The following is a 26,546-nucleotide window of genomic DNA, read 5'->3' on the forward strand; positions in this document are numbered from 1 at the left end:
CAGCTCCCGCCCATCAGCTGCTAGCTTGCTGGGCTGGTTCATCGTTCTGTTCTCTATCCTACCAGATGAGCCAGCCCAGCAAGCTAGCAGCTGATGGGCGGGAGCGGCGAGCGCCAAAAAAAGCGTGCTTTTAGCCTTTTACCTCCTACAAATTTAAGCCAGCCCAGCCTGCCGCTCACTGATTGGATTGGCCTGGACTCCAGCCAATCAGTGAGCTGGCTGGGATGGGAAATTTTCAGCACGCCTGCGCGAGTCTCCATTTCCTTTCGCCAAAAGACGAAAGAGGTTGCAGCTGCGCTGACTGGTGAGTAATCTAATTCTAATCGAATTTTCCGCTCGCCGCAGCAGGAGGAGAGGGTGGGGGCAGCTGCAGCCGCCCGCAGAGAAGTTCCTCTCGCTTCCGGGGCTCCCGCCGCCCGGCAGAAGCCCCTGAACCACGTGGAAGTTATCTGCGGGCGGCGTCCGTTCGTGATTGGGATCGATCGCCGGGGCTTCTGCCGGGCGGCAGGATCGCAGCCTCTCGCTTCCGGGGCTTCCTGTCGCTTCCGGGGGTCCTGCCGCCCGGCAGAAGCCCCTGAACCGCGTGGAAGTTCTCTGCGGGCGGCGTCCGTTCGTGATTGGGATCGATCGCCGGGGCTTCTGCCGAGCGGCGGGATCACAGCCTCTCGCTTCCGGGGGTCCCGCCGCCTGGCAGAAGCCCCTGACCCGCGTGGAAGTTCTCTGCGGGCGGCGTCCGTTCGTGATTGGGATCGATCGCCGGGGCTTCTGCCGGGCGGCAGGATCGCAGCCTCTCGCTTCTGGGGCTTCCTGTCGCTTCCGGGGGTCCCGCTGCCCGGCAGAAGCCCCTGAACCACGTGGAAGTTCTCTGCGGGCGGCGTCCGTTTGTGATTGGGATCGATCGCCGGGGCTTCTGCCGGGCGGCGGGATCGCAGTCTCTTGCTTCCGGGGGTCCTGCCGCCCGGCAGAAGCCCCTGAACCGCGTGGAAGTTATCTGCGGGCGGCGTCCGTTTGTGATTGGGATCGATCGCCGGGGCTTCTGCCGGGCGGCGGGATCGCAGTCTCTCGCTTCCGGGGGTCCTGCCGCCCGGCAGAAGCCCCTGAACCGCGTGGAAGTTCTCTGCGGGCGGCGTCCGTTCGTGATTGGGATCGATCGCCGGGGCTTCTGCCGGGCGGCGGGATCGCAGCCTCTCGCTTCCGGGGGTCCCGCCGCCCGGCAGAAGCCCCTGAACCGCGTGGAAGTTATCTGCGGGCGGCGTCCGTTCGTGATTGGAATCGATCGCCGGGGCTTCTGCCGGGCGGCGGGATCGCAGCCTCTCGCTTCCGGGGCTTCCTGTCGCTTCCGGGGGTCCCGCCGCCCAGCAGAAGCCCCTGAACCGCGTGGAAGTTATCTGCGGGCGGTGTCCGTTCGTGATTGGAATCGATCGCCGGGGCTTCTGCCGGGCGGCGGGATCGCAGCCTCTCGCTTCCGGGGGTCCCGCCGCCCGGCAGAAGCCCCTGAACCACGTGGAAGTTATCTGCGGGCGGCGTCCGTTCGTGATTGGAATCGATCGCCGGGGCTTCTGCTGGGCGGCGGGATCGCAGCCTCTCGCTTCCGGGGGTCCCGCCGCCCAGCAGAAGCCCCTGAAGCGCGTGGAGGTTATCTGCGGGCGGCGTCCGTTCGTGATTGGAATCGATTGCCGCCTCCGAGAGGGTATACAGAACACTATTTACCTAAATGTGCATATATACAGTTTAGTATTTTAGCATTTATTTTTGAAAAAAATCAAACTCCTAAATCATGGTGTATAGCTTATTGCTCCTATCTTGGACATATTTTTTCTGATCAAACATTTGTGTTTACTGGGGTGGTGCATAAAGCTGAAAAGAGTTATTGTTTGTAATTTTTCTACATTATTTTGCTGTGAAAGAAGAGTTTTCTTCTTGGGGATAGATATTGATGGAGATTTCTTGTGCCATTAGGAATTGTTGCAAAGAAAAGATAAAGAATCTTATGGTGTGATATTGGTGAATTTTTTAAAAAAAATAGTCTGTGTTGTCTTTCTGTCCCAAATAGTTAAATATAATTTCATTATGAACATCTGCAGGGCTTATGGGATTCCCATAATATGGGAGAGTCATGCCTTTCTAGATCATATTTGCCCATTTGTGGTTTTCTGTCTCATCTGTGAAATTCACAACCTTTTATTTGTTATGTTCTGAATTTTTCTCTTTTTAGAAAGTGATAAGAAATCTACCTGCAATTTAATCTTGACCAGGCATCCTGACTTTTAAGAAGTCACTGACATGCCAGTTTTAAAATTGTTTTTTTTCTTGATAGTTAAGGTCAAAAATTTAAACTTGCTGTCACAACTTTGAGCAGGGTGTGAGATTGTTGATGTCCATTTTACTGTCTTTCAATAACTTCTGTATAATGTTCCAATCAAGCCTCAAATTAAGATGTTACCAACTAGAAAGCCCTACCTTTGTCATGAATGGGATTACTAGCAGGGCCTCCCCAGAAGATATTTAAAGCTCTGGTAAGATAGCTTTGAGGGGGGTGGTCTTTAAATATTTGGACTTTAAGCTGATTTTGGAAAATCTGTAAATTTGAAAGCACAAAAAATGCTATTGGCTTGTTTCCAGATGAGTCATTTACTGTAAGGAGTATAGGCTCAATGTATTTTAAAATAATATTTTATTTATTGTGCATATGATTTTTTAAAATAGTGGTATTCTGTGTTGATTCTTTTTTTAAATTGTCTTAGACTATTTAAAAAAAGATTCTATCCAAAATAAATTGAAACAAGCCATTTTAAAAATTTCTATGCACAATACTTTGAAATGGACTCAGGAGTCATGATTGACACTGAGTGAATTTGCACTTTTAATAATCAGGAAGATACAATGGCATTGAAAAAAGTGACTGATGACCATTTTTCACACTTAGCGACCATTTTCACACTTAGCGACCGTTGTGGCATCCTCATGGTTACGCGATCAAAATGTTGATGTTTGGCAACAGATTCGTATTTCTGATGGTCGCTAAGTGAGGAGTCTCGAGGAGGGGGAAAACATTTAGTGACCAAAGTTACAATGGCATTGAAAAAAGTGACTGATGACCATTTTTCACACTTAGCGACCATTGCAACCATTTTTCACACTTAGCGACTGTTGCAGCATCCTCATGGTCACGTGATCAAAATTTTGTTTGGCAACAGATTCGTATTTATGCTGGTTTCAGTGTCCTGGGGTGACCTTTTGACAAAAAAATTTTTTTTTTATCAAGCCCCCCCCCCCCCCCCCCCGGTCAAGGGCGTCCCTCTTTTCCAATCTGAAAATCTGGTCACCTTAATTGAACCACCAAGTCCAAGCCCCCAAATCCTTTTCTTAAAAGCAAGCCCGCTGGGGCTCAGTATCTTCTCTGCTGCATTTCTTTTTTTTCTTTCTTTCTCTCCTGTTTCTTCCTCCCAGTTCACACTGAGCTGTGTGGGGGGGGGGGGGGGGGACAGAGAGAGAGATGGATTGGGGAACCACAGCAAAGTGTGCCAGGGAGCAAAGAGACGGGGGTGTCCTGTTTCGCAGCCACAGCAGCTGCAGATGTTTTGTATTTATTTGTTTACTCTTGGAGAGTGCCCCCCCCCTTTCTCCTCCTTTACTGCCTGGCTTTGCAGGCACCTGCAGCTGCAGGCTGTGAAGAAGGAGCACAGGGCCCCTGTATTGATGAGGGAGAGGCGGGGGTGGAAGGAGGAAGGCATTTGGGAAAATCTTTTACACCTCTCTCCTTTCATTGGATTTATATTAATTGTCCTTTCTAGTCCTAGACCTAGTGAAAAATGACCCAATGCGCAAACTGGAAGTCTGTCCCCGAACTTCTGGTTTGTGAGTTGGGTTGTTTTTCACCCTCCGGAGGCTTCAGGGAAAGCCTCCAGGGAGCGAAAAATGGCCAAAAATGTAGGCCAAATCAGCTGGCCAGCATGCGTGCTGGATCAAACGGCAACACCTCGCGTGTCCTAAGACACATGCCACCTGTGGCACACGTGCCATAGTTCACCATCATGGACATAGGCTATAGTAGCAGAATCCTGCAAGCCTGAAAGATAAAATATTTTACTTTTCATCCCTTTTTTAACCACCTGAGTCAAAAGACGGCTGACTCTGAAAGTCCTGTGTGCCCCACTCGTGCTCCATTTTGCTAGCAGAGGTACCGTGAGCCAGTCCTTTGCTATTTCCAGACAGACCCCGTGAGCCAGATCTAAGCACCCTGCGAACCAGATCCGGCCCTTGGGCCTTGAGTTTGACACTCCTGTACTACTATACCATCTTATGCTGTCTACCTAACCCATTCACATTTTGCTGATGCTGTGATTAGCAACTGGAGCAAGTTTAAAGTATGCTTTAAATCAAAGATTGTACATTTGCTTCTTTAAACTTGACTTTGGAAATCAGCATCTTTAGACTTGCTTTTCCAATCCCCAGCATCTCAAAATATGTGAAAAAAATAGCCAGAAACGTTCAGGGTGTAAGCCAGTGATGGCGAACCTATGACACGCGTGTCAGTGCTGACACACGTAGCCATTTGGGGTGACACGCACAGGATTTCATGCGATTCATCCTCGGCTCCTGCACGGCCGCCGAGGATGAAAGAATCTGTGCTGGAGGAACGGGGGGGCGGGACGTGTGATCTCCCCCGCCCACACTCACTTACTGTATCGCCGCCGCCCCTTTCTGAGCGCAGGGGCTGCTGGTAAGGTGTGCGTGCCGTGCGCACACACGTCATCAGCGCGGCGAGGGAGGACCCGCAGGAGAGGAGCGCGGGAACAGTGCGCGCCTCTCTCCAGTCAGGCCGGCACAGAGAGTCTACTCCTGGGACTGTCGGTTACGACCGCACCACACTTATCTCAGTTCACGGCAGGGCTGTGGAGTCTGCTGCTTCCAGCTCCACGTCCACATCAACATGCCACTCCGGCCCGCCCCCGCTATGAATATTCATATTCTTCGCCCTCGCGTCACTAGGAATATTCATAGCAGGGGCGGGCTGGAGCGGATGTTGATGAGGACGTGGAGCTGGAAGCAGCAGACTCCACAGCCCTGGTTCACGGCACCCCAAACAAGTTCAATAATATCAAGGGCAACATACGAAATCGACTGATGAACAAAGAAGTTACTAAGCAGGTATGTTAAATAATTTGTTTTTGGTTTATTAAATACAATTATATATTGCAATTATACATTTTTGTAGTTTAAACTATAAATTGCGCAAAATTATGTTTTTGTCGAAGTGACACACAACGCGAGTTATGCTCGATTTTTTGCCGATTTTTGACACACCACGCCAAAAAGGTTGCCCATCACTGGTGTAAGCAGTCTTATCTCGCAAGATCTTCCATTATGGAAGAGCGCTGAAATCTTATATGAACCAATAAGAAGTTTACGTTAACAGAAATCTTTAAAGAATTAATGTAAAAATACTGCTTGTTTTGATGATACAAGATTTAATCCTCCCAAATGAAGCCGTTGCAAGATGGCCTCGTTCTATACAATTGGGAACCCATCGTTATCAGGCCTAATGCAAGTTGGTAGATATTGTATATTTTTTATTTTTCTGTGCAGGGTATTACTCTCTCAATCTGCTTCCATGCCTCTAAGGAAGACCTGGTTTCCCTGCTCCTAGTCTACTTCTTAACCAATATATCATGTTGGCTCTCTTTAAAAGCAGGTCATTTAAAGATCTAAGCTAGAAATGCACATTCTGCCAACATTTTCATGGAGTTTATGCTTTTCAAGACCAAAACCAACATTATATGTTCTGAACCAGACAGTTTTAAATTAATTAACACAACCATTTCATTTTGGTAGAATTGAACATTTTATTAGGCAGTTTCAACATTACACATCACGGTCCTGTTCGTAGATTACTCCCACCTGTTTTCGTGCTTCATCCATAATACAGGCAATTATTTCACTCTCATCTAATGGCATGATAGGGCTTTCCTTCAAACCTGCATGCAAGATACAAGCTGAATCAGCAATAAATAAATTGGAACCCGCACAAAGGAGAAATCTACGGCTGTATTGCTGGACTTCTAACTGACCCTGGTCTCAAGTTTTGCATGGAAGCTGCGTGTTCTCTCTCACTTTCCTAGACTTTAATCATGGTGTGAAGAATACCATGAGGGGGGAGGGAGGTGGGGTGTTGGGGGGGAGGGTGGGGAGGAGGGAGGGATATATATACTAGGTTAGATACGATGTGTTAGATTTCAATGTAATGCGACTTCACATGTATACTGTTTTTCTTTAATTTCTCTGTAAAAATAGGATAAGTTAAGTACGTTGACATATAGTGGAAATACACCAAGGGGAGGAGGAGTGGGATAGAAGAAAGATGGGTAGAGAGGGCGGGAGAGAGGATGGGAGGGAGGGTGAGAAGGAAGGGAGGGGGGATCGGGAGAGAGGAGTGGTAGAGGGGGAGGGGAATGACGGAGGGAAGTGGTAGAGGGTAGAGGGGAATGACGAAGGGAAGATAGAAAGTTGGAGTGGGGTGGAAGAAAGGTGTATGGAGAGTGGATGAGGTATATTGGGTTTCTATTGTTTGGGGTATTGTTGACAAGAGGAATTGCTGCTATTATTGTTTAATGTTGTATGGCTTCGGCTATGCACAGTATATATGTGAGTGTATGAAAATGAAAAAATGGAAAATAAAACCTTTTTCATTAAGAATAAAAGCTTTATCCTTTGCTAAAAATGGGAACTTCTTAATAACTTACTTATTAGCCACCTGATCATTAGATCTCAATGTTAAGCCTGAGAAATATGGCCTAATAATTCAATACAAAGATATGGTCAAGACAGAAAAGAAGGTACTCCAAATAGAGAAATAAATAAAGAAAAGTTGAGATGCCCCTGCTCAGGTTGTAGGTTTCAGTGAACAGATGCAGATAAACCTCTTCATGATATATATTTGGCAAAATTTTGCCAAGTCAGCTGTCAGTCATGAAGTCAATTTGCCACCTCACTGTGGAGCTACTCTGGGTAGCAAGTAGAGGTAGTCCTCAATTACAATAGTTCACTTAATGACTTCAAAACAACGGCACTGACTTATGACTCTTTTTCACTGTTGCAGAATCCCCATGGTCACATGACAAAATTCAGACATTTGGCAAGTGACTCATATTTATGACGGTTGCAGTGTCCTAGGGTCGTGTGATCGCTCTTTGCAACCTGACAAGCAAAGTCAATGGGGAAGCCAGATTCACTTAACCATGTTGCTAACTTAATAGCAGCAATTCACTTAACAACTGTGGCAAGAAATGTCATAGAGTGGGGCAAAACCCACTTAACAAATGTCTCACTTAACAGAAATGTTGGGCTCAATTGTCATATGTCAAGGACTGCCTGTACTTAAAGAACTGTAAAGGTATTGAATTGTTCTGCAGACGTTTAGTATTATTATAATGCAAGGAAATTTTCAAGTTAAATTTCTGCAAGATAAACAGTAGGGAAAATTAACAAAAATAGATTAGCTGGTTACCAGAAACTCTTGAAAGCAGTTACTTCTGCCAAAGGAAATGTTGCAAAATATTGACTGAGAGAGTGTGTAAAGAATTTACTTGGAGCCCATAAGCATCTGCACATAAACAGAATGCACCCAAATTTGTAGGAAGATTTATTTTATATACTTCTATATGTGCATAGAAGGTTCACCGACAAAAGGGCGAACGACAAAACCGCGCCCGACTAAACCGCGTCCCTGACTTCATCAACAGGGCGACAACAGCACGGAGACAGAAGCACGCTGTAAACCCTAAACCTAAATTTAACTCCTAACCCTAAACCTAACCCTAAACCTAGCCCTTAACCTAACCCTAACCCTAACCCTTAACCTAACCCTAAAGCTAACCCTAAAGCTAACCCTTACCTTAAATTAAATCGGCTTTCTTTCGACGCGCTATTTAAAGCGCCCTTCTTTCTCCGTGCTGGCTGTTGTCGCCGCGTTGATGACATCAGCGACGCGGTTTAGTCGGGCGCGGTTTTCTCGTTCGCCCTTTTGTCGGGTCATGTGCATATATACCATCTTTACTGAGGTATTTATTGACACCTACAATTTCACCAGAGATGTCACAGTTATAAGTGAAAGCAAAGCAGAGGGAAATAAGCCAGATGGTAGAGATGCAGTGGTTTTTTTTTTAAGGAATCCATGTGGATCAATCAAAGGAGAATTTCAGAGTTAAATAGAGTTTCATCCAAGATTGACAATCCAAGAATGGACACTGAAAGTCACAAATTTAGCTGAGATGGCGAAAATATCTGCATATCTTAAAGACCATTCAAATGAGAGATACAAACGAGACTGGAAGAAATGGATCGATTATATACAAAATAAATATGGAACTAAGAAATTCCAGACAGCCTATGCTTAAGACTAGGAATGATTTGAACTGTTTATAGTTAATTTAGCAAGGAGGAGCTAAGTTCAATGTAAAGAGGTTATTAATTTCTTACTTTTATTTTTTTATCAATATATCTTAGACTGTGGTTGTTAAATATCTATACCGTGTACGGTTTCTGGGAAGTTGGGGGGGGTAGGTTGTGGGGGTTCGGGGGGGAGAGGGTGGGGGGGGAAACTATTCCAGGTTTGATTTTAAAGTAGTATGATTGCACATGTATATTGTCCTCTCTTACAACATGATATTGTCTATGTAATAATATATGTTATGGAAATGAAATATTTTAAACCTTAAGAGTTTCATCCAGGAGAAGTCAAGACCACCATCATAATTACCATTTTCCAGACACTCTCGGACGTGTTCAATCTGATACCGAAACCCAATATTGTGTTTAAAGTAGAGGGGCTCAGGAGAAGGTGGCAACGGCCATTCCCAGCGGTTCCCTTTCAGAAACATAACTGTAGGGCTGTTCATGTTTTCCGGGATCTAGGGAAAAAAGCAGGATGGTCTTTCCAATGGCAGAATTGAAATCATGTTACCTCTGCTCTGAAAATCTACAAATGATAGTAACATTTACAACCCAGCCTGCACCAACCAGAAGTTATTCAATTAATATCCATTGTGTTTGTATTGCAATTTGAAACACACACACAAAGTAAAAAACATTATATCCAACATAGTCTAATTAATTTATTAAGCTGCAACACAAAAATCATACAGCCCTACTAAGAATTGATGTGTTCAATTTATCCCTTGGTTAACATGACGGCTCGTGTGAGAAGTAGATGCCCTGGTTGTTGTTTACTGGATTGCTGAGATTCAGGATATAATTGATGTTTGAGATACTCAAAGAATCTGGATCTTTTTTTTTTTTTTTTTTTTTTTCAAATAAAATATTTTATTCAATTTTCACATTCCATTTGCAATCATTTATATACAGGGTATTTACTATAAGAAAAGAAAAAAAAAAAAAGAAAAGAAAAAAGGGAATAAAACGAACAAGTAAAAAGGAAACACAACTCATCATTCACAACCCCACCTAACCCTTGCATCCTCCATACACCCCATCTACCCCCTCCAACTTTCCTTTCTCCCTCTAACACTCCCCTCCTACTTCCCTTTCCCCTCAAACCTTCCTTCTCCCCTTACTCCCCAGACACCCTCCTTACATTCCCCTTACTCCTTACATTCCCCTTACTCCTTCCTACTCCTCCCTCTTCCTTCCCTCTACCTCCCTCCTTGGTGTATGCCTTTATTCGAATGTTGTTTGATCTGATAAAAGTAAAATGAACCAAGGAAAAAAAAAAAATAATAATAATAAAAAAAAAAAAAAAAAAGGACCACCGTATATAAATACATTCTTGTTCTTATTAAGACTATGTTAACACCCCCCCACCCCACCCCCCACAATCCCCATCCCTAATCCTCCCGACTTCCCAGGGCCCACACCTGGCATTACCTTCTATCTAAAATATCTTGTATACATATGAATTAAAAAAAATAAAAGTAATATATCAAAAAAAAAAAAAAAAAAGAAAAAGAAAAGCAGAGAAAGAAAAAAAAAAGGAAAAAAAGAAAAGAGAAAAGAGGAAAAAGAAAAAAAGAAACCACTCTTTGTGTTGATCTCAGCCCCCCATCTTTATCTATGCTTAAATAATATAAATCATTCTATCTATATTTTATTCTCATCTCTTACTTCTTTGCTATTTACCCCGACCTTCTGTAGGCTCTCCCGTTCCCTTCCTAAACCTCATGATCCCTTCCAATAAGATTTAAGCAGCGTGATTCATGCCATATATTCAAATATAACTTTACAGACAAGTAATCAAACTTTCCCTTCTAGTAAAATTTAAACAGCGTAAATGATCTTTCTTTACCCCTTTTTAATTCAAAATAATCTAACCAGATTTCCCCTTCTTAGTAAAGTTAAGCAGCGTAGATCAGATATTACTTTACACAGGAATCAATTTCTATCTTAAGATAATTCCAACCGACTTCCCCTTCTAATAGGATTTAAAAAACTTAGTTCATTCCACATGTATTTTACCCTCATCCCCCACTTGTCTGATATTTACCACTATCAAATTTATACTACCATTTGTTTAAAATATAACTCAGAGCAATTTGTAGCATGAATCATTCCACATATTCCAATAATACTTTCAGCAAGAATCAGTTAACCTTCTATTTTAAGGTAGTCGCTTCTAACAAAGTTTAAACAACATAAATCATTCCGCATTCTTTTTACAGTTATCTTAAAATAATCCCAAGCGGCTTCCTGTTCTAATAAGCTTTAAACAACGTAAATTTTGCCCTCTTCCCTTGCTTGTCTGATATTTACCACAAATAACGTAGTTCATTCCACATGCATTTTACCCTCATCTCTTGCTTGTCTAATATTTACCACTATCAAATTTATACTAACGTTTATTTGAAAAGTAACTCAGAACTATTACAACCAACTTTCCCTTCAAATAAAAGTTAAATAGCATGGATCATATTCAAATAATACTTTCAGCAAGAGTCAGTTAACCTTCTATTTTAAAATAGTCCCATCTAACAAAGTTTAAACAACATAGATCATTCCGCATTCTTTTAACCACTATCAAATTTATGCTAACGTTACTTTAGAATCTAGCTCAAAGTAGTTTCACCCAGCTTTCCCTTCTGATAAAAATTAGTCCACTTTTTCTACCGGAGAGAGGTCTCAAACCCCCATTCAGTCCTCAACTTTAGGAAGTCTTTTGAAGTATCTAAATTCTCGATCTGCGTTCTTCTGCTTCTCCGAGGGAGGAGGGGCTGCCCCCTCCATCTTGCAGCCGCATGGCCAGCCGTTTGCTTTCTCCTTCCGCTTGTCTCTCCTCTCTTCCAAGCGCGTTAGGAAGTCCCGCCTTCAGAATCCTAGAATAGAAATCTTGAGCCTCCGAAACAGAGTTAAGACGAAATCTTTGATTCTCAAATGTAACCGTGATGCCGGCAGGGGCCTCCCATCTGTATCGAATCTGTTGACTCCTAAGCTCTTTAGTTAAAAAAGTATATTCCCTTCTTGCTTTCAACATGTGGAAAGGTATATCTTTGAAGACAATCACGTCTTGGTCATCAACTCGGAGACTGTTATTATAAAACTTTTGCACAATCGCGTTTCTAGATTCTTTTGTAGAGAAATGTATAATTATGTCCCTCGGGAGCTGTCGCTGTTCCGCTATCAATGAGTTTTGGCGATAGATTTTCCGAATCTGCCAATCAAAGTTAAGTCCCGGGCTTCCCAGCGCATGGCTGAAGGCTTCAGCAAAGGTCTGTTTCAAATTCTCTTGTTCCTTTTCACGGAATCCTCTGACTCTTATTGAAAATGCCTTCCTATCAAAATTTAGCATCATAAGCTGTTCTTCGTTATTTCTAATTTTTTCTTGTAAAATTTGAATATTGGTAGTCAAATTAAAATTAGCCTTCTCCAGACTTTCCAATTTGTTCTCTATTTCAGCAGAGTAATCTGACAGGGCAGACACGGCTGCAAACGTATTCGCCTTCATTTGATTAACTTTAGATTTTAGATCATCATAAAGTTGCAATACAAATTCCTTAAGTTCTTGCTTAAAGGCATTAAAGATTTTAAAGAGATATTCCTGTGTTAAAACTTCTCCAGTAGAGGGCGTAGGAGACAAAGGCTGTGTTTCCAATAAAAATTCTTTACATTCTTTAGACACATTTGTAGCAAGACGCTTCTTTGACTTGGGTGGCATAATAGATAAGCAAGTAAGCAGAGCTTCGCTCCCCTCTATTTCCAAAGAAGAAGAGTTTATTTTGTTAAGGAGCGGTCTGCAAGAAGATAACACCGGCTGAGTACATCAATCATCCACGGAGAGAAATCGCCATTTTAAGGTCTGTTTAGACAAAGAAGTCTCTAAGACGAATGGTGCTGGTATTTACGATAGTAATGAAAGCATAAATCTCACAGGGGTGGGACCCGCCCGTATCAATTCTAGCTTGAGAAAACTTTATTTTGTCCTGGGGGGGGCTAGCCTGTCTGGGGCTGCCAAAAAAAAAAAAAAGGCAGCTGAGAAGAAATGGCTGGAGATAAACGCTCCGCTTCGGCTGGATCTAATCTCTTTCCACAGCCAAAAAAGAAAAAAGGCTGTGGCTTACGATTAGACCCTAGCCTACGGAGCTATCCTCCCTGCCCCTTTCTTAGCCAAAAAGGGGTGCTATCTATGATCTTAATTAGATATACAGACCAGATCTCTGAGGAGCTCGGTGGAGCCCTCCTCGGCAACAGGCCACGCCCCCAGGAAGTCCAAAGAATCTGGATCTTGAAGCAGTAATTTGTCTTTCACTGTATTTTAATTTACATCATAGAGTTAAAACGGTTGATCCATATGAAGTCACAATTGTCTGGCAAGCTAAAATTGGCTATGTTCCCCAAATTCAATAAGTTAAGCCAAGCAAAAAGCACATTATGATAAAATATGTGAACCTGCTAGTTGAAAAAAGATAGATTGCTAAGGTCATCACAATAACATTGCTGTCCATGGGCTAAAGATTTTCTCACAAATATAAATGTCCCTGGATAACTTTGCAAGATCCAATCCTGGTCAGTCACCAGTCTTCTGCCCATCCTCAGGGAAGTTCTCTCTACTGGAGTGGGTGCTTTGGGCTATTCTATGCATCAAAGTTGTGTGATTGCCTTCCTGTTGGTTGATGGTGTGTTAATGACTAGCAATTGAAAATTGTTTCCATGTGCTGCCAAGTCCTTGGCTCCTAAGTGCCTTAGAAGCTGGTGGTAAATCAGCACTTCTGTTGACTAACAAGCAGGGGCAGACTGCTACGGATTCGTCCTGATTCAGGAGAACCCATAGCTAACATGACCGGTTCAGAGAACTTCCAAATCCCACCCCTGGCTGGCCCCACCCACTCCAGCCCTCCCCTCCCAGGAGGCTCCACACAGCCCATTTTGGATGCAAGGTAAGTGCAGGGCCCACGTGGAGGCTTAGAGTGGGGGGAAAACGGGCCTTCCAGAAGGACGAGAATGGGCCTGTTTTGGGCCTCCAGAGCCTGGGGGAGGCAGTTTTTGCCCTCCCAGAGGCTCAAGGAAAGGCTGCGGAGCCTGGAGAAAGTGAAAATGTCCGTGTCTCCCCCCCCCCCCCCGTGCAGGAGCAATGTTCCCTCTAAGCTGCGTGGCCGCGCATATAACAAGAAAACACCGCGCAGCAGTTTCCAACTACTGCACAGTGTTTTTTAATATCTTACAATATGACTTAAAATATTCCCCCTCCCTCCCACCTCTCTCTGCCCCGAACTCTCCTCCAGTGGGTGAAGTCAAGGAAGACTCTGCCTGGAGGCCGATGATGCTGCAGAAGGGAGAATTCCCATTGGTCCTCTGGGGCTTCGTCGGTTCCTGGGAAAACGCGATTTCATTTCATTTCATTTACTAAATTTATAGGCCACCCAATCCCAGAGGACTCCGGGCGGCTTACAATGAAAGAAGAAAAAAGAAAGCAAAATAAGTAGCTTGTAGGTTGTAGCCTGCATTTCTCAGGCATTGCGCCGTCTGAAGCCCCGTTCTGGGCCCTGCAGCCTTTCTGTAATCCCTTCGCTTTGCAGAGAGAGGGAAGCAGTGTGGAGTTGGACTGCCTGAGCTAAAGGGGTCCACAGGATCTTGAGACTTGATTTTTGAACAGTACTGATCCATTCCACTCTTTCCTTTCCCTTTCTGTCCTTGTATCTTCCTTTCTTTTTCCTTTCCTTTCTCTTTTCCTTTTCTTTTCTTCTTACCTTATTTCCCTTTGCCTTCTTTTTTCTTTTCCCTTCCCTTTCCCTCCATTCTTCATCATTTCCTTTCTTCTTTCCCATTTCCTTTCCTTTCCTTTCTCTCTTTTCTTTTCATTTTCTTTTCCCTTCTTTTTTCTTTTCCCTTCCCTTTCCCTCCTTTCTTCATCCTTTTCTTCTTTCCCATTTCCTTTCCTTTCCCTCCCTCACCCTTCCTTCCTTCCTGGGGGCCCGGGGGAGAGGGAAGAGACCCTTTTCCTCCTTGCTTCCCTCCCCAACATCTGCTCTGATGGCAATTGTGGCTAAAAAAATTCAGGTGCTCAGGCATGAAAATGTGCCGCTCAAACACTATACTTTTCCGCACACACTGAAAAAAAATTAGAGGGAACATTATGCAGGAGGCCGGCTACACCACGCTCAACCTGGCTACCCCCACCCAGCAATCAGGGAGAGAACCCGTTGCTGAAATTTTTGAAGCCCACCCCTGCTGACAAGGGGTCCATTTCCCAGGCTTCAGTCATTTCCCTGCCTATCTTTGTTACCTGTATGGCCAACAATTTTAGTAGCTGCAATATTTAATGTACACCCTTGTTCATTTCAACGTGAGACTACTAATGAGATTTTCTGGCTGATACGTCACACTCAGTGCCCAAGTTCCTTTTTATTGTTCACACCTAAAATCTTGCTGGATTCTTCTGCTCTCTCAAAAAGTGAGATGTGTTTGATGCTGTCTGAGCTTGGTTGTTTTCTTGCAGATGTTACTCTGCAAGAACTAGGTAACATCAATGTTGAAGCTTTCCCTACATCTTGGGAAAACCACCTAGATTTGACCAGCCTTGTGCGATATAGACAACACTGAACCAAATTCGTATGGGTTGTGGTAGATGTGCTGACATGCTCTATAAGTGAGGCAAAATACTATCCCGAATTGTGATTGTGAGGCCAAAAAACAAACCAACAACAGAGTGTCAAAATAGAGCCTATAATGGAGATTTTGCTGATTTCCTGTCTGCGACAAAGGAAGTGAAAAATTATACTTGCAACTTGGATATACATTTGTAATCTTCCTGTTAAGATTTCAGATTTTGTATTCCATGGTTTGTATTTTACCCATGTTCCTTTCTACTGATATATGATATGAATGTGCCATATGATTGACAGAGAGGGAGGCAGACAAACAGGCACACCACCAACTACCCATTCTCTGTAAGTCATCTGCATGCAATCATTTCTCAATTGTACTTGATCCCATCTCCACAGCATCTGACTCTGGTGAAGGACATCTTTGACTTCCATTGTCCATCCCTTAACAAATACCTTGATAAAGCCTTCAGTTCCTCCAATAGTTGCCTCTCTTGGCAGATCAATCATCATACTGACGTTAAGAACAGCCTGACGGTTCTCTGAATAGTTGAGGATGATGGAAACGGTTTCATCCACTCCTGAAAGGCAAAGAAAAGGTTGCCTGGTCTAAGCCATCTCCCTCAAGCCTGTTGGACTAGAAGACCCAAGGTCCCTTCCAACTCTGTTATTCTAGTAACTTTTAAGAGCCCACCAAGCCACTTTTAATTTAACTCCTTTACTGCAGGAGCAGATTAGATGTTTACCTGTTTTATACAGAAATCCTGAGGCCACAATTGATTGGGGCATTTCAGGCCCAAAAACCATAGAGGCAAACTGGATGCAGTAGCCGCCCAAATCCAGGATGACACCTCCGCCCAGTTTCTTCTCCAACAGCCTTGGAATGTCATCCATCCGAACAGCCATTTGAGCTCGTAGCACTTTCAAATTCCCAAGAGATTTCTGACACACTGCGTTACGGATTTGTTCAGATACGGGGAAGAATCTGGTCCAGAAGCCCTTAAAGAGACCAAGACCTGTCAGATCTGAGTGTTCTTCAAGGAAAGTAGCATTGGATACAGACCTCCCTTTTGTTATATATCTGTATATCTGTATATAGAAGCTTGGTTTACTTGGATGCATGTACCCTGTTTCCCCGAAAATAAGCCCTCCCCGCATAACAAGCCCAATTGGGCTTTTGAGCGCATACGCTAAAATAAGCCCTCCCCTGAAAATAAGTCAGCTCTGAAAATATTGCAACACAGCAGCAGCCATGAAGTGACTACGCTCACCCCCTCCTGCACCTCAAAAATAATAAGACCTCCCTGAAAATAAGGCCAAGGCCCTGGGTTCCATTTTTGACTGTGACTGACTCCTGCAGCCCTCTGCCAGTGAAATAGAGCTCGCCGGGGCACACATGGCCTTCCCAACCTCTGTTGTTGTTGGTGCAGGCTGGTCCTCCGCTGTTTCCAGGGCAGCTTCGTGGGCCAAATCTAAGCACCCCGTGTGACACCCATGAGTTACAGGAAGGCAGGTTCTATCTGTACATTAGCAAAGCTTCTTGATATTATAGAGTGTGTTTCCACTGGAAGGTGTCTAGGAAATTATCTGGCAAGCCCACATCTTCTTTTATCCTTCTAACAATTGCACAGGGTAATTAGGCTGTGAAATGGATAAAGATACAGGTAGTCCTCAACTTACAACAGTTCATTTAGTGATCATTCCAAGTTACGATACCACTGGAGAAAGTGACTTATGACTGTTTTTCACACTAATGACCGATGCAGCAACCTCATGGTTACATGATCAAAATTCAGATGCTTGGTAACTGACTGATCAAACACAACCCTGATGCAGCTCTCAATGAAATCGAGTTTGATACCCTTTCTGTAACTTAAGACTATTATTTTGCATCCCACACTCTGGCCAATAGAGAAGATCTCCATTGACTTCAGTATTTAAGTGCTGTTAATATTTGTTCCCTGTATGTCTTTTTTGCAAGGCTAAATTCTCTCAGGCTCCCTTCATGATCTCCAGGAAACATAGGGAAGAGGGAAAAAAAACCAACCTCAGTAATTCAAACCCAATCAACCAACCGCATTACAAGCCTGATTTATGTTCATTTGCATTATTTAATCAGGTTGCAGGAGATTTAGATCATGGTTTCTCCACCTTGGCAACTTGGAAGAGGTGGGGACTTCATCTCTCAGCCTCTGCCCCTCCTTCCCTTCTGCCAACATGGGGGTTTGAAGTTTACGTATCTTGAAGTTGCTAGACTAGAGGAAGAATTGCTTTAGATTTTCAGCCATTTAAAAGTAGGAATGTGGGTTTTTAATCTCAGGAAGTGGGAATCTAAGGCTGGAATTCAAGTGGCATTTGCATGTGGGGGGGAAGGAATGAGAGTGGGAGTAAGAACAGAAACTGAATAGGGAGGGCAAAAACTGGATCAGCTTAAGATAATACACCTTCAATAACCCTAAGAAAAGAGGTGGGGGTTAGGCACATGGGATTGGAGCCCAGACAGGTAAACAGGCATGATTGCTGCCCTGAAAGTCATTTATAAAACCTGTTGGGTTGCACATTGCACATGCCATTCTTGGAAAACCTCAAGCTTTGACTTGTTTCTCTCAGACGTTTGCCAATTTCCTGCCAGCTTGCTTAGGATTTTTGGGTCTGTGCTGGGAATGATCAAAGTATGAAAGATTTTCTCTTGAGTCAGAGAGAGAGAGAAAAAGATCTAAGACTCCTTTATTGCTGATGATGGGAGCTTTGGACCAAGTTAGAAGAAAAAGTGAGATGCAGATGCAGTTTTTATGTGAATTAGGAACGCTTCCTTTGTAAACTGCACTTAATTGGAGTATTTTGTGGGATAGCGCTTACGATTTAGGATTAGGAGCAGGGAAATGCAGGCAAACATTTTCTGATTCTGTCCTCCCTTTCTGACTATCTTGAGACGCATCCACATTTTAATCTTCTGTTTTTCATCACTGAATTAATTATCTTTCTCTGCTTTTTTAATTTGACGTGGCCCACTGATTGTATGCCTGATAGCCCATCCTTAAATTAAAACTAGTGTTGAAGGAAACTCTCCAGAGTGCTAAACTTATTAACAAAAGAAAACAAGCAAAATAACTACCTATGATGACACAGGGAGTCCTTGACTTACAATAATTCATTTCGTGACTGTTACATCTTACATTCCCCATTGGCTTTGTTTGTCAGGAGGTCAAAAGGATGATCATGTGACCCTGGGACACTGCAAGCGTCATAAATATGAGTCAGTTGCCAAGCATCTGAATTTTGAACATGTGACCATGGGGAATGCTGCAACAGTCTTAAGTGTGCAAAATGTTCGTAAGTAACTTTTTTCAGTGCTGTTGTAACTTCAGTCACTAAATGAATTGTTGTAAGTCAAGGACTACCTGTATTTTACAATATGCGCTTTCAAAATTTAATATAATGCATGTTTAGGTTTATAAAATAAGCTGAACAGTTTCTTGGCGTGAACCCAAAGACATACAGTAAAATCTCTCCTGTTCTCACAACTGTTTTTAGTTATTTGTGGAGCAACAAAACAAGCCTTTTAAAATTGGGGCAGGGAAGGAAATTGGGTGACTGGTACTAAGAATAATAAATCCCTACCAAATTACTCCCTATCTAAATATAGTAAAGTATGATTTCCAATTTATAGCCAGTGTTTTTTTTTAAGTGTAGTTTCTCTGCAATCATAAAGTGGCAAAAAGTACTTGGGTCCATGCCTCAAAAAAAGTCTAGACCTTTTGTATATCTCTGATGGCTTCTAAGCTATCATCTGGGTGAGTTCACACCACATGCTAAAAATAAAATTCAAAGAAACCCCGTATGAACATAGCACAATGTCTGAACCCAACCAGTGTCTGATTCCTAAAAGGTTACACTTGTTGTGGCCCAGCTGGTGGCAGACTCAGATAGTGAGGAGGTTGGGGAGGAACATGGGCCAGTGCTGGAGTCTGGGGAAGGCTCTGATGAATTTTCTGTATCAGAGGCAGAGAGGGGGCCATGGCCATCAGACAGTTATCAGCTGCCTTTGGAGTCAGAGATCAGTGCGGTAAAAGAACAGCTGGAACCTGTTCCTGATGTGCGCATGTAGAGAGCTGCCAGGAGAAGGGGAACAGCTAAGGAACAAGGGCTGACTCAGGAGTAAAGGCACAGGTGGACAGTGAATGGCCTCTCACACGGAATAAAGAGGAGCAAAAGGGGAATGGAGTTTGCAGGAGACAATTAGATTGTTTAATTAGTGTGAAGATTTGTTTGTGACTCTCAGAGTCTCCTTGCCAAGTATTTTCTTGTATAGCATTGCATTTGAAAGATATCGGCCTGGCAGCTCTCCAAGCCTGATAAAGTCTGTGGTTGTAAATTTACCCTTGAAAGGCTGTTTGCCGGGACTTTGCTGGATGTGAATGAGAGGAATTCACATTAGCTTAATAAAAAGGGCTTTTGTCGGGATAAGGAGTCTGCTTCGTGCCTAGGTCAGAACAACATTCCCTACCTCCATGAAGAAGACGTCATTCTCCCGAGCTGTTCGTATCATCTCCCGTACTTCACGGGCATTCATGCCCAAGGGTTTTTCACAGAGAACATTCTTCTTAGCCCGGAGGAAAAGGGTGGTGTGACCAAGATGCTGAGTGTTGAGAGAACCCACGTAGATCACATCTGGAGGGGGGAGCAGAAGACATCTCAGCAAATGAACAGAAAATGGAAGAGAAGTAGAGGGGGAGACCAAGATTTCATTGGAGCCTGGGAATCTTCTCATGTGCCTTCCTTTCTCTCCTTTCATCACTCCCTTCCTTCCTTCCTTCCTTCCTCTCTTCCTTCATTGAGCCTCCACAGAAAGAGTCCAAATACAGGTAATACTTGACTTATGGCTACAATTGAGCCCAAAATGTATGAGACATTTGGTGATTTTTGCCCCATTTTACAACCTTTCTTGCCACAATTGTTAAGTGATTCACTGCAGTTAATAATTTAGTAACCTGGTTGTTAAGTGAATCTGGCTTCCCCACTGGCTTTGCTTTTCAGAAGGTTGCAAAAGATGTTCACATGACCTTGGGACACAGCAACAGTCATAACTACGAGTCAGTTGCTAACCATCTGGATTTTGATCACATGATCGCGACAAAGGTTGTAAGTGTGAAAAAGTCATAAGTCACTTTTTTCAGAGATGTTGTAACTTTGAACAGTTACCACATGAGCAGTTGTAAGTCAAAGAATACCTGTAGTCAAAGATGGTGGCCATGCAATTTAAGCCACGAGCTGAAATTTCCAGAAGCCCTCTTCTCTCCTTCCTTACCTCTTTCCTTCCTTGTATATTTTTCGTGTTAAAACTCACCTTATCTCTGAATATCCCCCATTGGGTAACAGAACCTACATGACCATGCCTGGGTCATTTCAATGGAAGACTATCAGGATTTCCTACAGCTTAAAGTTAGACAGGAAATCAAAACAGAAGTCAGCAACAAACCTCTTTAGCCTTTCCATCAAGAAAACTGGCTGGACCACTCCAGGAAGTGGTCAAAGTCAGGGTTAACTCAGGCTCACTTCTGAGGAGCTTGAAGCAATAATCCTTCCTGCTTTCATTCATATTTTATCCCTTGTATAACTGGGAGGTTAGACCAAAGTTTTTCAATCATGGCAACTTGAAGATGTATGGACTTCAACTCCCAGAATTCCCCAGCCAGCATACTGGAAGTTGAAGTCCACACATCTTCAAGTTGCCGTGGTTGACAAACATTGAGTTAGACAAACATCTGACATAATCCTGCAATCCCTTAATTAGGAATAGAGTTGTGTGACTGGTTGGAGCTGAGTATTTAATGGCCAGATGCCCTCCCTGACATCATGTGGACTTCACAGCAGATTATTTTTCCTTTCTGCCCTAAGAGCAAAACATCTGCTGCTACCTACCATGTCTCCCCCCAAATAAGATAGGGTCTTATTTTCTTTTGACCCCCCCCCCCCGAAATAAGGGCTTGGACTTATTTTTGGGGAGGTCTTATTATTTTTTAGGTGCAGGAGGTGGCAAGCGTGGTCACCTCATGGCTGCTGCTGTGATGCGATATTTTGGGGGAGGGCTTATTTTCAGGGGAAGGTTTATTTTAGCACATCTGCTCAAAAGCCCAATTGGGCTTATTATCCAGGGAGGTTTTATTTTGGGGAAAACAGGGTAGGATCCAATACCTATGATTGAACTCACAACCTTCTGAGTTGGAGGTGAATGTCTTCACCATTAGGCCACCATGCTGCTTAAACATCTGGCATATCTCTTCCTAAACTGATTCCTTCAAATTTCAAGTCTCAAATCCCCCCAGGAAAGAGTTCTTCTTTTCCACAACCCAGCCCTGCCTGTTTTGGAACTTATTTTCTGTCCCCAAGGTCCAGTGATGGGTTTTAATTTTTTTTAGAACCTCTTCTGTAGGTGTGGCTGCTTTGTGAGAGTGGCTTGGCAGTCATGTGACTGAGTGGGAGTGGCTTGGCAGTCATGTCACTGAGTGGGCGTGCCCAACTTGTAAAATGTGGTGAAACTCACTTAACAACACTCATGCTTAGCAACCAAAATGTTGGCTCAGAAACTCTGGCATTTGAAGCACGCAAGTCTTAAAGCTGTCAAGTTACGAGACCCTTGCACTCCTAACCCTTTAGAAAAAAACTCCCAGGGGTGTTCAAACTTGACAGCTTTAAGACTTGTGGACTTCAACTCCCAGAATTCCTTCTCCAGTCATGTTGGCTCAGGAACTCTGGCATTGAAGTGTGCAAGTCTTGAAGCTGTAAAGTTACAAGACCCTTGCACTCCTAACCCTTTAGAAATAACCCCCAGGGATGTTCAAACTTGACAGCTTTAAGACTTTAAGGCTTAGATAGGACTCTTAGAGGCGGGCAGAGCGATTGGTGAGCCAGCCAATCAGTGAACGTGGGAGGGGCAAGCGTGCGGATGGGCGGGGGGAGGGAACTGGAACCGGTTCTAAATGGCACGGTAGATTTGTGGAACCTCTTCTATAGAAGAGGTTAGAACTGGCAGGAACCACCCCTGCCAAGGTCTATTTCAGCTCACCCACGTTAGGATCCTGTGCAAGTTCCTCATAAGAGCCATAGGCCCTGCAAATGTCATGCTTTCTGGCATATTCCTGGGCACGCTCGAGACTACTAGAAGCAATAGCAACTATCTGGAAAAAAAGAAAGAAGAAGAAGCCAAATTAAATGAAGTTGGATATTGTATTTTTTTTCTTTTTTTTACAAAATTAGCCCTCTGGGTACTCAGAGGAAGGAATGAAGGATGATGAATTCTCAATTCATGCTTGCAGTTGAATCAAAAGGGAATATGCATCATAGGAATTGTGTAGCTGCATTATGGTAGAAAAGTAGGGAACAGCCATTGAGGAGCACAAACGTTTGGAAGCACAGAAGTGTATCAGATTATAGATATAGCTCATTTTATTTTATTTTTCATTTCAGAATTCATGTTTGATTGCAGTATAGGTAATCCTCGAGTAACAACCACAACTGACCCCAAAATTTCTGGTGCAAAGTGAGACATTTGTTACGTGAGTTTTGCCGCATCTTATGATCTTTCTTGCCACAGTTGCTAAGTGAATCACTGCAGATTCACTTAAGTTAGTAACATGGCTGTTAAGTGAATCTGGCTTCCCCATTGTCTTTGCTTGTCATGAGATAAAAAAAGATGACCATATGACCCTGGGACACTGCAAAAGGTCATGAATATGAGTCAGTTGCCAAGCATCTGAATTTTGATCAGGTGACTGTGAGGATGCTACAACAATCATGTGTGTGAAAAATGGTCATTACTTTTTTCAGTGCCATGGTAACTTCAAACAGTCACTAAATGAACTGTTGTAAGTCAAAGACTACCTGTATTCAAGTACAGGTAGTCCTCCGGTCCTCCACTTAAATAGTTCATTTAAGCAATCCCAACCATATCACCCATTTACTCTTCCCGCTGGAGTTAATCAGAAATGGTCCAAATTATTATAGAGGGTCTTGCTGCAACCAAATTAGTTAACTCATTTTTTTCCCCCTGAGGTGCAAGGGAAAGAATCTGGGATGGCGAATCAATTCGCTTTTGTTTTTCTTAGTAGGAGACCTGAGATAGGAGGGGTACAATAGTGTGATAATTAGCACTGTCACAACTTTTTGTTTTTTTATTTTAATGAGATTCCTAGCTGATCTTGAAAGAGATAAAATTGTCTCTTGCTAGCTTTCCAGACAGGAAAGAGAAGCTTTAGTTTCACAGAAACTACTGAATGATAAAACAAATCACAAAGAGAGAATAGCATTGTTTAAAGATAATGAGGTAAGTACCCCCAAAAATGGGAAAAATAAAGAAATAAGCATAAATTGGGAAAATAGTATAGTATAGATTGATACATAAAAGAATATATTGTAATTATAACAAGCACATTAAGGTTAGAAGTTGGAAGATAAAAAGACTGTATATGTAATTTTGCTTTTACTGTGAGCATTGTGTGAAAAACATGTTAATCCAGTCATTGCACTGTCCACACAAAAAATGTTGGTTGTTAAAGAAAAACTGCAAATAAAACATAGAAAGAAAGAAAGAAAGAAAGAAAGAAAGAAAGAAAGAAAGAAAGAAAGAAAGAAAGACTGAATGACTGTAATAGGATGAGAAATTTTAGCTGATGTTAGCATAGCCCAGAGTGCAATCTCGTAATACTGTCTTAATTGATTGCTGAGGGGAGTTTTGACACAATTATGTTCTGCTTTTTTTAATTCAAAGTAATGAAAGGCCAGGAGACAACATGGTGTTGTACTAGAGATATAAACACCATTGACTGTTCCATCACTTCCTTATTTAAGTAAGTTGCTTCCCATCAGTCTATAATCCTTGAGAATGCTAGACTTGCATAGGTTTGGTTTTGGAGGAAGGGAGTGGCACCCGAACCCTCCAAGCTTTTAAATTTTGTTTTCTCAATAATTTCTGGATTTCTGCAAACATCAAGAGCACTTCTGGATAGAGCAGTGGTGGCATGGTGGTTAGACAGCTGTAATGCAGGCTAATTCTGCTGACTGCCAGCAGTTTGACAGTCTGAGTCTCACCGGCTCAAAGTTGACTCAGCCCTCCATCCTTCTGAGGTTGGTAAAATGAGGACCCAGATTGTTGGGAGCAATATGCTGACTCTGTAAACCGCTTAGAGAGGGCTGTAAAGCACTATGAAGCAGTATATAAATCTTAAGGGTTCACCGACAAAAGGGCAAAGGACAAAACCGCGCCGGACTAAACCGTGTCGCTGACGTCATCAATAGGGCGACAACAGCGCGGAGACAGAAGCATGCTGTAAACCCTAAACCTAAACTTAACCCCTAAACCTAAATCTAACCCCCCTAAACTTAAACCTAAACCTAAACCTAACCCTTAACCTAACCCTAAACCTAACCCTAAACCTAACCCTTAACCTAACCCTAAACCTAATCCTAACCCTTAACCTAACCCTAACCCTAACCCTAACCCTAACCCTAACCCTAACCCTAACCCTAACCCTAACCCTTAACCCTTAACCCTTAACCCTTAACCCTAAAGCTAACCCTAAAGCTAACCCTAAACCTAACCCTTACCTTAAATTGAATCGGCTTTCTTTCAACGCGCTATTTAAATCGCCCTTCTTTCTCCGCGCTGGCTGTTGTCGCCATGTTGATGACATCAGCGACGCGGTTTAGTTGGGCGCGGTTTTGTCGTTCGCCCTTTTGACGGGTCACGAATCTTAAGTGCTATTGCTATTTGGCAATGTCAACTATATCAGATTTGCTCCTAGCTGGACCATTGAATAGTTGAGTTTCAGGGCTGGGGAAACCGACCTATTCTTTTGCCATATTCCATCAGGACAATACACCAGCTCTATTCTAGGTGTATCATACTATACACACATGTATGAGTCTCTTAAGGAGACACAGAAAACTACCAATATACAAATATTGATATAAGAGGCCAGTGATAGCCCTTAGGAGCAGACAGGAGGGAGTCCAGTAGTGGTTGACTCCTGGTTCTTGATTCTGTTTGGGAAGTAGGAATACAGCATTGAAAAATGAAAATGTGAGAGACTGCTTTATATAAAATGAGCACACGATTCTTATTCATGCAGTTCCGTCAACCCTGGTTGGATACTGCAATCGCAGGTTTCTGAATTTCGGACTTTTTAAATGGAAAGTACATCCTGCTACACAAGTACAATTCAGTAAAGTCTTTATACTAAATTCAGCTATTCATCTAGTTTGCAGCAGTCTACTTTAATTGACAGAGGCTCTCTATTCTTCAAGAAAGGTCTTATTTATTTCTTGTTACCAGCAATTAAGTCTAAGACAGTGTTTCTCAACCTTGGCAACTTGAAGATGTCCGGACTTCAACTCCCAGAATTCCCCAGCCAGCGAATGCTGGCTGGGGAATTCTGGGAGTTGAAGTCCGGACATCTTCAAGTTGCTAAGGTTGAGAAACACTGGTCTAAGTCCTTGTTTATAAAAAAATAAAACAAAACACCAGATTCTCTTTGGCAGAGCTACATATATTTAAAAAAAAAAAAACTCCAGCCCCAAGTTATAATTTTTTTTAAAAAAATAATATTTAAAAAATATATTTTCTGGTTACATTTTCAACACAGGGCAACTTTTTAAGATGCACCACCTTTTTCAGAATAAAACCAACGATCTCCCCATAACAGCACTCTTACACACACTCACACATTCTCAGCAAGTGATACAACCTTGTGATCTGCTGGCAGAGTTTTCAAGGCCACAATGAAGTCATGGGAAATCTTCCCAGCAGAGCAGATTCCCCAGCAGAGAGGCATGGAAGATTTTGGGTGTCTTGATGGCTGACAAAAAGTGAAATGATACTATTCTGCCTTTCCCTCCACTCTTGCATGAAGAATCTGGATCGGCAGCTGCCTACATTTAGGAACCCGTGGCTTGAAAAAGGGGGCAGGGTAGCTCTGGGCCTGGGAGACGCCCTGCGTGGTTGCTTCTCTCTGTGTTTGGGGTGGAGTACCAAACCTGAATTTGCATGGAGAATGTGTACATGGCAAACATAGGAAACCCTACTTGAGTGAATTAAACTCATGGACCATTTGGCAGGCTGCCTGCCTGCTTGTCTGCCCTGCCCTTCAGCTGCAAACCAATGAGATGAAAGACCATTAAAGCAAAAGAAAAGATCTACCAAAAACTTCATTTCTTCACTCTTTATGCTTGCCTATCTCCAAAGCCTTCCTCAAAAATAAAAGAAAAATACTCCAAGGGCTTCCTGATGATTGAGCAGATCTTCCCCAAGCTTATCCTGAGTTGTCTGTCTTTCATTCATACTCCTAAGGCAGTGGTGGGATTCAATCTTTTTTACTACTGGTTCTGTGGCCATGGTTTGGTGGCAGTGGTGGGTTGCAGGTGGTATGCCCTGGTACAGGCGTACCGAAGCCTGCCCGGAGCACCAGATACACCCACATGCCTGAGTTCCTTACCTGTCTTTTA

The 26,546-nt window shown here is 43.2% G+C and overlaps 1 protein-coding gene across 1 annotated transcript; it reads right to left on the minus strand.

Moving 5' to 3' along the window:
- Positions 1-5,822: 5,822 nt before the first annotated feature.
- DHDH (dihydrodiol dehydrogenase) lies at positions 5,823-25,876 on the minus strand. The gene is made up of 7 exons (XM_032238077.1): positions 25,790-25,876; positions 22,114-22,225; positions 19,555-19,718; positions 15,794-16,046; positions 15,504-15,628; positions 8,759-8,909; positions 5,823-5,978 (listed from the first exon to the last, which is right to left on the minus strand). The coding sequence occupies exons 1-7, from the start codon at positions 25,874-25,876 to the stop codon at positions 5,866-5,868; spliced, it is 1,005 nt and encodes a 334-aa protein (XP_032093968.1). The 3' UTR covers positions 5,823-5,865.
- Between the last annotated feature and the right edge of the window lie 670 nt (positions 25,877-26,546).

Source organism: Thamnophis elegans, chromosome Z, assembly GCF_009769535.1.
Source record: "Thamnophis elegans isolate rThaEle1 chromosome Z, rThaEle1.pri, whole genome shotgun sequence".
NCBI classification, from domain to species: domain Eukaryota; kingdom Metazoa; phylum Chordata; class Lepidosauria; order Squamata; family Colubridae; genus Thamnophis; species Thamnophis elegans.